General features: G+C 47.1%; 1 protein-coding gene across 1 annotated transcript; it reads left to right on the top strand.

Moving 5' to 3' along the window:
- The first annotated feature begins 5,617 nt into the window (after window positions 1-5,617).
- TMEM37 (transmembrane protein 37) lies at window positions 5,618-9,973 on the top strand. Its single transcript, XM_030278025.4, has 2 exons — window positions 5,618-5,798; window positions 6,601-9,973. Exons 1-2 carry the CDS (start codon window positions 5,778-5,780, stop codon window positions 7,171-7,173), a joined length of 594 nt encoding a protein of 197 aa, XP_030133885.2. The 5' UTR covers window positions 5,618-5,777; the 3' UTR covers window positions 7,174-9,973.
- Window positions 9,974-10,355: the final 382 nt, after the last annotated feature.

Genomic DNA, 10,355 nt, shown 5'->3' with positions numbered 1-10,355 from the left:
CAGGAGGTCAGAGGCCAGCTGGCACACACACGCTCAGCTCTGCTCTGCTGAGTCTGCAGCGTGCAGGACAGAACCTGGACTTTGGATGTGGCCATAATAAATGTTAACTCCTATGTGTGATAAGACAGTGTTCCTTCCATCACGCTTCTATGATTAGCTCTTGCACAGAGCAACGCGGCTGATTGGCACCCACTGCAGGTAGAGATAAGAAAGGGGATGGTGTTTTCCTTGGAAATCTCTTTCTGATGGGTTTTGCTTGCTTTTAACAAACATGTGAAGGTGCAACACTCATAGCACAGATTTAACAAAACAGTATTGGTGTGTTGCTTAAGGCCCATAACAGATTTTTCAACCCTGCAAAGTAAATTTTTCAGTTTGGTTAAAAGGCCCTCCAAGGCTGACTGCAGTATGCAACTGACTCAAAATTCTTCAGTACTCATCTGGAATAATCCTGTTTCATGATGGAAGCATTTTAAGCTTTGAACTTATTTGACCCTGATGATACTGCTAAAAATAAATGACAATTGCATTTGCTGCTCTTCAAAATATTTGCTCTTCCCCCAAGTGTTCAGAGCAAACAGTATTGGGCAATACCACTTTGGGGTGACTGGCCATCTAAGCCATCCTATGAGATTGATTATAAATTGTGGAGGCAGAAAGTGTATTTTAGTTGGGTCAGTTTTCTAAATGCCACAGCTGTCACCCCAGAAGTAGGTTACACAGCCTTCCAAGTAGTGAAAGCTGTGTAAAAGTAAGACAAGTTGATACTACATTGATAGAAGACTTTTGAGTGCATTCACAGTAATAAACTCAGAAGGGTAAAAGCTAATGGAACAAAACCAGAATCTAATTTTTTTTCTCCTCCCCACAAGTCTATGAAGTACCTTCCAATCTATGAATTAGCCAATCAGCTGCTCACTTAAAGTGCAAATACCATCAATCCATGTTTTATAGAACGAGTTTGTATTTCTTCTAGAATCAGGGTATGGTGCAATTTAAACACAGTTTAGTTGTGTTATCTTTAGAATACAGAATTCATATGGAGCTCGTCTGCAGTGATCTTTTAACTTTTGTTCCCAGCTATTCCCAATACACATACATTTATGAGCTGCATCAAAAGAAGCTTTCTTTCTACATCCTGGAAAGAAAAACAGTTTACTTGGCCAACACAGCCAGGCAGACACCTTGTTTGTCCCCACCAAATGTGCAAGGCACCAACTTGTGTTTCCCAAAAGGCTGAAGTAATGGTATGTCATCTCCTCCTAATAAACACTGCTCCTTTGAGTAAGTTCTGAATCTGGGAGATGGACCAACCAGTTCAATGAAGTTGCAACTTCTAAATCTCTTGGTATGACTTTTTACTGATAGAAAAAATACCTATGTGACAGCTGAGAAATTGAATGTTTTCCCCTAACTTATGTAGCATTGAAATAGGGACCCAAATTTTTCTAGTAGTGCTAAAGACTTAAAGTTGGCTTTTTGGTTTTTTGGGTATTTTTTTTGTATTGAATTTATATTTCAAAGCAGATTTGTCAGAATGGTCAGATGCAAGTATTTTGAGGTATTTCCTAAGCCAGTGTAACTATTGCAAAAATCCCTGAAAAAGGCTGAATCTGAAACAAAATGAGTGAGTACCCAGTGTTGGATCTCTGCAATGTGATGCTGACGTAGATCCAAAAACTGATTATAGGTGAAAACACAATTCTTGCTGGGATACAAGATCTATTCCTTTAAGCCTGTCCTGCTTAAAGTCTCTCTTCATCTCAGACTTAGCTGAGGCTGGGGATAAAACCACTGTAATGGAGTCCCACATTATCAGCATGTTTGTGACCCACTTGGAGTCCCTCACAAGTTGCTGTGGGTGGGCAGTAGGCCCTAGGGCTGGCTGGTGGGTACAACTGGGTGTTATCACCATGTGCAGCAGCACAGGCCTCTCATGCACAGCCAGCAGCGAGTGGGAGAGCCTGGGGCTGCAGGGACACATGGTAGCCCCTGTCTGGGGCCAGTCTGCCTTCCTGTGGCACAGCAGAGATGTCCAGGCAGGAGGCAAAGTGAAACCATCTGGCCCAGGAGCTCTCTCCTCTTTACATGCTTTTACACGCCGGGATGAGTTTGTCCACTTGGCTGCAATAACGTGCAGCGGTGGGAGGGAAATCCTGAGGTAAAGTAGTTGTGATAAGGGGCTGGTCTGAGCTGTGTGGGCCTTGGCACACCCCAAACTCCCTTCTGTTATATGTGCTGCTGCCTGGGGCACAATTCACCTAGGATGACTGCCTGAGTTCCCAGAAGCTGCTGGGCTTGAGCAGCTTGCCAGCAGCTTGCTGACTTTTTGCCCTATTCCAGAAGCTCTGTTCCAGCCCAGCTGGGCTGAACCCAGCCTGAGCCGAATGCAGCTTCTTCAAGCTGAATTTTTACTCTACGACCAGGAAAAATAGAAGGCAAGAGAACAGTGGCAGGAGACCATCTCTTCCTTCTTTCTCATAACACTTTCTACATGCTCACTGCTTTGGGAAGATATAAAAAAATAAGTAACATTTTCCCCATCATACAGACCTTGGACACCTCCCATAGTCTCAGTCTGCAAGATACTCAAGATCTATTTGTTTCAAAGATCAGGTCCACATCTCTCTGCAGAGGGATGGGATCTGGCAAAAATGAGGGGTTAAATACCTCATTGGGTGAGTTGCTACGCCAAGAATTAAAGTGATCAGAAAGTATTTTATTAAACAATAAAATGCCTTTACAGAAGTAACTGGCTTCAAGGTCAGATGAAGCTGGACTGGTGGTGCCTCAGTCACTTGTGTTCTGCTTCACCTCTAAGTGATTTCACTTAACTGGGCAATTGTTCCCTAAGCCCCTGGTGACGCTCAGATTTCGGTCCTGAACCTTCTCCAGGCGAAAAGTTGGAACAGATTCTTCAGTATTAAACTTCTCATGGTTTTAAATGAACCAGATGAACCTATTTCTGTGTTGTACAACAGTCTCTGGTAATTTCCATTATTTATGAACACATTTCCCTGAAAACTTTCTCTCCAGGGATAGGATGTGAAATGCCTACTTAAACAATAGAGAAAAAGGACTTTCTAAACAAAATTATGAAACTGGCAATATACCAAGAACTCTACATTAACACAACCAAAAATACCTCTAAAGTGCTTTAACGGTCATTTTATCTGTTGTTATTACATAGGTGATATATTTTACAGACAAAAAATATTTTTTACAGCACTGAACCCTTTTTATTGCAAAATACCATTTTCCCAATTTTTTTTTTTTTTTAATCACATAATATGTTTGGCTTTTTCTGTAATGAGAAATGAAGACAAACTCATTACACTTGAGAAAGGTACAGAGTTCTGTCAGACAGCTTTACCAGAAGGTACCTCCAGCCAGGCAAGTGCAGAAATGAAACAATCACTGTTACAACCATCTCTCCTGGGTGACTTCAGGAAAGTGACTCTGAAAGTGCCTATTCATTGCTTATTAAAATTCCAGGTCCAATTTAATTCTCATTTATATTTGGGGAAACTAAATTAAATACAAAACATTGAAGCAATTTATCCTTTGTAGAAAAGGTACCATCCCCTACCACCCTTTTTCCTCAAAGAACAGGCTTGGCATATAACTATACATTTACTAAAGAATCTAAATATGACAGGGAAGCAGTTTTGGTTCCAAAAGTAACCACTTTAATTTCCTCATTCATCAAAGCTTTTTATGCATGTGTTTACTTATGTGAGCTTTACCATGGGCTTTTACAGAAAAAAAAAAGTCTTGCCCAGCAGAATACCGCTCACCTTTAAAGTTAAGATTTTTAACTGCTGAGATCAGTAGGATGACTCGGATGTTTTAAATGCAGATCTATGCTTAATGATTTTGCTAATTGTGGGCCAAATTAACTAATGCTTTGCAGGATTGAGCCAGTGTTACAGAAAGCATAAGTTATGTGAGGTTTTTGCCAGGTAAGAGCTGGTATATTTTGTCAGGTCTAAGTCTGCATTTGCTCAGCATGGTTACATGCAAGCAGCATTTATTCAGCTCATGCAACAAATGAGACAAGACCTGTTTGTACTTTTTGAGCTAAAAACACATATATATTGTTGAATTTTGAAATTTGAAGTGGAAGGGTATAAGAGCAAATGCATGTAATCAGCCTGCACAATGCAATCTGCAAGAAATGCTGTTTAACCTGTGGAATAAAGAGCTCAGGAAGTTCATAAATATCTTCTATCAGCTGGTGAACCTAAGATGAAAGGGATGTGGCAAGCATTAAGTTTTCTAGCTTGGATAGTACATTCAGAAAACAAAATATGTTGTTGACCACAAACCCACAAAATAAGTTTTAACAACAGCCCTTGCAAAGATTTGCCATGAGTTGCAAAAGGAGAAAATCTCAATTCTGTGTCTGATAGAAATATAATCAAACATTGTATAAAATTTTGTAGAGAAACATTTAAACAAAAGATTCTGCAGAAGGAGAGAAATAAAAAAAGTCAGCATTTATCCTTAAAATTAAAAGTATGAAAACGAAAGTAAATGTTGTTCAGAACACCCACTCTTGCTAGAAAGTGTTACAGAAAACACCCCAGACAGATCACAGCAGACATAAATGGTGTTTTAAAGGAAATGCAGTAAACCCTGATGAAATTGCATAGAAATTAAAATAATGAGACAATCTATATATACAGATGATTAGTTCAGAAATGGAAGTTTCAAGAAGGGTAAAGTAACAATAACTTTACCACTCCATATTGGTAAAGCAGATCCTTCCAATGCCTTTTGGCTAGAAAGGGAATGGCCAAATTCTGACCTCTGTGACTATGAGGGAAGCCCAGAACAATGATCCGTGGGGCTGTCTGCTGCACCTCAGAATCTCTGCTGGAGTCAAAATCAGATTTTGGCAGTAAAACAAGTGTTTCTGATGACACAGCAACACCCAGCTTTCTTGGGCTTTTTAAAAGCTGTTTCAGACAAAAAAAAAAAAAAAAAAAGAAAAGAAAAAAAAACACCAAAAAAACAGCAGTCAGTAATTCATTAGAGGATGGCAAGACATGAGTGAGAAACAGAGTTAAGGCATAAAACTTTACGAGCAGAGAGGTTTTTGCTGACGGTACAGGTAGAGATAGGTAAGGCAGAGCAGGCTGGTGGCAGATAAGAGCGCGCACAGCCCAAGGTGCGAGGCCATCGCTGCACCGGAGCCGGTGCCGAAGGACTTCGGGAGCAAACAGCGGCGGGGACCGGGCAGCGAGGGCAGGACGGGTGTTCCCGTACGCACAGGCGTCTCCGGGGCTGGGTGTCAGCGCAGCCCATCGCTACAGCCCCAGGGAGGCTCCCGGGGCCGCCCGCGGTGTCCGGGCCAGCGGGCCGGGCCGGGGCAGCCTCCCCGCGCCCCCAGGCTCGGCACCGGCGCCGCACCCCGAGCCCTCCGGCAGCCGGCGACACGCGGGGACACGGGGCAGGGCGAAGCCACAGCGCGGCCTCAGGCATCGCCGCCGCCCAGGACACCTCCTGCCCGGCAGCCGAGCTCTGCAGCGGGCTTGGGCGAGTCCGTGTCCCGGGCCAGAGCCGGGCTGTGGGGGAGCAGCCTGGCCCCGCTCCGCTCCACTCGGTTCGGTTCGGCTCCGCCCGTCGGGGCCGCGCTGCTGACTCAGCCGCGGGGGGGCCCGGAGGCGCCCCGGCCCCGCGGGCGTGGCGGGCGGGGGGGCTGCCCTCCGCCCTCCCCGGAGATAAAGAGCGGCGGCCGCAGCCCGCCCGCGGCTCTCGGCGCCGCCGGCAGCATGACGGCCATCGGGGCGCAGGTACGTCCGCCGCTCTCTCCCGCCGCCGCCTCAGCCCGTCCCGGAGCGGCCGGGGTCGCTCCCGCCCGTCCCGGAGCGGCGGGATTCCCTTTCCCGCCTTCTCCGGCCGGCGGCAGCTCCCCGGGGCCGCGGCTCCCCCTCCCCGCCGCACGTGGCGCTCCGAGGGGCTGGGGGCTCTTGGCTGGACTTTCCATTGCATCTGGTGTCACTCGGAGGGTTTCGGGCAGGAGGGGAACTGCGTTGCCCAGGCGGGTCCGCGGGGGCTGCAGCCGAAGATTTCCCCTCCTCCCCCCGAGCTCTGGGGTAGCTGAGCCGTGCGACCCCGGGGTGAGGACTGGGATCCGGGCCGCTGCTGCTGCTGGCTGGAGGAGGAGAGACCGGCCGGCTGCAGCTCGGGAGGGCACTGCTGGGAACGAGGAGCCCTCCCCAGCCCGCTGCTGCCGCCTCCCCGTCCCAGCCACCGACCTCCACCCTCCCAGGGGCCGGTGGCTTCCTCCGGCCCTGCCACAGCAGGAGGCTGTGCCGCAAGACCGTGGGGCAGGGACCTGGTTGAGCCAAGAGATTTTGTGATCCCGGTCCCAGGCCTTGACGTGGGAGCATTGTTTGTGCAGCCAGGGAACTGGGAGAGTTTCACCCACCCTTCCTTTCTCCTGTGTACAGCCTTCCCCTGCGAGAAGGGGTTTGATGTGCACAAGTAAATATTTTCAAATACTGAATCCCACAGCTTTATCCCTCTGGCTTCATTTCACCCTGAAGCAGCGCTATAACTCTGTTATGTTTTTTCCTCGCACTCTCCTTTCAGGTGCAGCAGCTGCTGGCACACCGGAGACCACAGAAATCCTTCTTTGAGACGCTCATCAGGAGCCTGATCATCCTGTGCGTGGCGATAGCCGTGGTCTTGTCGTCCATCTCCATCTGCGATGGCCGCTGGCTCTTTGCGAGGGGGCGGCTCTTTGGACTGTGGCACTTCTGCACCGTGAGCAACGACAGCGTCCTCAAGTGTGGCACAGACCTCAGCCTGGCCCAGGTGGAGGGGCTGAGCGTGGGGGTGATTCCCATCAGGAGCATGGTGTCCTTTGCTGTTGTGGTTGCCATATTTGGGTTGGAGCTGCTGATGGTGTCCCAAGTCTGCGATGATGCCCATGCAAGGCGGAAATGGGCAATGGGTTCCGTTCTCATCCTCGTCTCTTTTTTGCTGTCAGCCACTGGTGTTCTGAGCTTCTCCATCCTGGTGAAGGATCACCTCACCTTCACAGGCTTCACGCTGACATACTGGTGCGAGTTCATTGCTGCCTTTCTCTTCTTCCTTAATGGAATCAGTGGACTTCACATCAACAGCCTCACACACCTCAGAAATGGGGTAGGCAAAATCTAGGCACAAAGGATGTACCTCTGCCTTTTGTAATCAGCTTTGCCAATTAGACTGGAAGAAGGAGAGTCTAATGAAGTTTGAAAATGCTGCCCTGTCTTAGTTTGTGTGCAAGGAAGCATGAGTCAGTCTTGATGCCTGTAGAAGATGTACCCACCCACTGATCGGCACGGAGAGCTGAGCAACACCAGCCAAGCAGAGACTGGGACTGGCTGCTACTGCAATATGGTTTTCTGGAGGAGTGGATTAAAGCAGAAGGTGTCCTGATAAATGTGCAGAGATTTGGAAGACTGCAATCTATCCCACATGTTGACCTGAGGCTTGCACAACATTGGTACTGCTGTGGATTTGGTGTTGCTGTGCTTTTCCCCATTTTCTGGAGCCTGTGGAGAGTGTGGTACAACTTCGGTGTGTCTAATGGGTTTGTTCTGGCTCAGGAACAGATGATTTCTGCCTGGCCATGTTCACTGGTGTGGAGTATTGAAACTCTTCACTGGATCTTACTCCTTCATTTTTCTTTCAAAAGAGAAGGCACACAGAACTTGATCTGGTCACAGGTTTTGTTTCCTTCAGGCATGTTCCTTTATCTGTTCTTTTCTTAGTCAGTTTTTTGGAAACACTTCAGACAGAGGTGCTGACCTGGGGCCAGGGTAGGTGTTGGGTTGTGCAGTTGTAGAGGGAAGGGGTGTGATGCTTTCCTCAGGCAGCAGTGCATGTGGTTTGTGGTATGCAGGTGTTTGTGGCCTCTCCACAGTGTCACCACTCTCCTGCCAGCCCTGAAGGATATGTGCCAACTGGTCAACCAAACTGACTCTCTCACAACCCTTGCACAGTTTATGGTAATAGGGCATTGCTCTTGTTTTTGGTGGTTTTTTTTGGCTGGTTGGGTTTTTTTGTTTTCTTTTTTTCTTTGGGGGCAAGAGGGACAAGTTCTGCAGAGGCTTCATGGGCTGTTGTGGCTGAGCAGACCATGCAGAGACCACCACAGCTTCTGGGCTGTGTTTTGGTTTCCACTGGGACAGTGCTTATCCTGTAGCTGAATCTCCTGTAACATTTCTTAAGGGAGGAGAAAGTCCTAGATCCTCCTGTCCTGATCAGGTCCTTTTCTTCCTCTGACTAACAGTGAACCTGGGAGAAGTAGCCCATGATTGCCTAAGGAGGGGCTGATGGGTGCAGCTCTAATCTGTCACCACTTGTAGAAATGTTGGGAGACCTGAGAGGCCAAAATTATTATACTAAGGCTGGCCTTCCTCCTGCCAATGTTTGAGTCAAAATCTCTAACATTACTACAGCTTTGAAGTTCTCCATGGTGTCTTATGTAAAAGGAGAGAAGACTTCATTTGTAGAGTAGATTGCTCTACATGTGTTCTCCCTGTCCAACACACAACACTAAGTTGCTCACAGTTAAAAATGTCTTCAGAGTATTTCAGGGTTTCTGGTTTACTGTTTGCTTTGTATCCACTGGTAAAGCTGCTTATATCCTTGTTTTACAATGAATGTTTCTACACGTTTCATCCCTTGTTATGTACCTTGTCTGTTGAGCAAGGTTTTAGTTTCCTGTGCAACAAGTTTGACACAGTTTTTCACCTGAAACAAATGCATCATAGCACAGAGGTCACAAACCTGTGTATGTGAGCCATGAGTAAACAACTTTGTCTTTGAAAGCTAAGAATCTTAAGCTGTGCCTGAGCTGGAATGTACCACACTTTGATAAATGTGCTCCTCTGGAGTCACTTGCTTTCAGGACAGTCTCTGTTCCTTCCTTGACTTCTGTAACTCCTTAAGACAGCACTCCTAAGCCTGTTTTGCAATGCAGGTTCAGACTTGGCTTGCTCTGGACAGTGCCAGTTGTACTTTTGCACATGAATCTGCTCATCTTTCTGTCAACATGATGCAGAGCTGTGCTACCCAGACAGCTCCTGAAGCTCTTGTGATGTTTGGAGCTTTGATAGAGTTTCTTAGCCCATTCTCGAGGACGAGGACTTGTGCCTGTGTCTCTGGAAAACTGCACTGTGTCTGTTCATGAAGGTGCCTTTGATTTGCTGGATGGCACTGTTGAAGACATGCTGCTGGGCTGAACTTGGAGATGCTTGTGTGAGCTGGTGCTGTTGGCTTTTGCAGAGCCATTTAGGCCAAAGAGACCCTGCAAGTTCTGGTCCCCAGCTGTTGCACTTTGGTGTTACCAATACCTTAACTAACCAGTGATCCAGCTGTGGTGCCTGGGGGTGCCCATGTCAGGCAGGACAGCTCCTCTGCATGTAAGGGTGTCTGTGGCTTGTCTAGAAACATGAATGTAGCTTCAGAGTGACGCTCTGGTGACATCCAGACTTGGAAATGACTTCTGTGTGCTCACTCCCTCATGCTAGTGGGAGGCTGTGCCTCCATCCCTTTCCTTGGAAGGCAGCCATAGCCAGACTGGGCTCCAGGCTGGTGCCTCCTGCTTGGGTTAGAGGGACACCGGACAATTGGCCATTGAGTTCACCCTAGACATGGTGTGCAATTTGGAATGATTTTTAGGATACCCTCTGCCAGCTAAAGAAGAGGCCTTTTGTTGGGGGTAAAGAATCCTCTGGGGAAAATTGAGTAACTTTTTTTTCCAACTGTTTTTTTGTATAGTACTACTCAATTATGCTGGGAAAAGATGCATTTTGACAGCTAAATATTACAAAACAAGAGTTGATTGTTTTGGAGACATCCTTATATAGAGCAACCTGTGCAGCAGTGGTCACTGTTCATTTTCTGAAGCGTTTGGAAGTGTCAAGTAATGTTCCTGAAGTTTGTTAAATAAAGTGATTTGAAATAAGAACTGTAATTCACTCTTTTTATCTTTTGATATTGGGGTGCAGACTTAAGGGGATGAGGGAGGTTTTACATAATCTCCCAGGCACCATTCTGTGTGTTTACCCAGCTAAACTGATGAAGAAATGACTGCTTGGTGCTCTGCCAAGCTCTGAACTGTGGCCACTACATGCTCCCCTCTCCTTTTCCCTCCAGAGTGTCTGCACCAGCCCAAGAAGCCAGCACTGCTCTCTTGTCTTGCAAAACAAGAAGGGCAGTCAGCTGTGTTGCTTCGTGGGAATTTGAGATAACCTTGTAGGCGCTTTAATGACTTCCTGCTGTTGCATGTGCTCTGTTTACCAGCTAAAGAGCTCTTTCCTGTGTCCTTCACCTTCCTGTTCCCACACTGT

This window comes from Taeniopygia guttata, chromosome 7 (assembly GCF_048771995.1).
Source record: "Taeniopygia guttata chromosome 7, bTaeGut7.mat, whole genome shotgun sequence".
NCBI classification, from domain to species: Eukaryota; Metazoa; Chordata; class Aves; order Passeriformes; family Estrildidae; genus Taeniopygia; species Taeniopygia guttata.
Note: the sequence above shows the minus strand (reverse complement) of the source record. Positions and strands in the feature narration are given on the sequence as shown.

Bases quoted from the DNA above. Each gene is read 5' to 3' on its own strand.
- TMEM37 (XM_030278025.4), top strand. From the start codon at position 5,778: ATGACGGCCATCGGGGCGCAG. The intron at 5,799-6,600 runs GTACGTCCGCCG...CTCTCCTTTCAG, and splicing joins TGACGGCCATCGGGGCGCAG to GTGCAGCAGCTGCTGGCACA.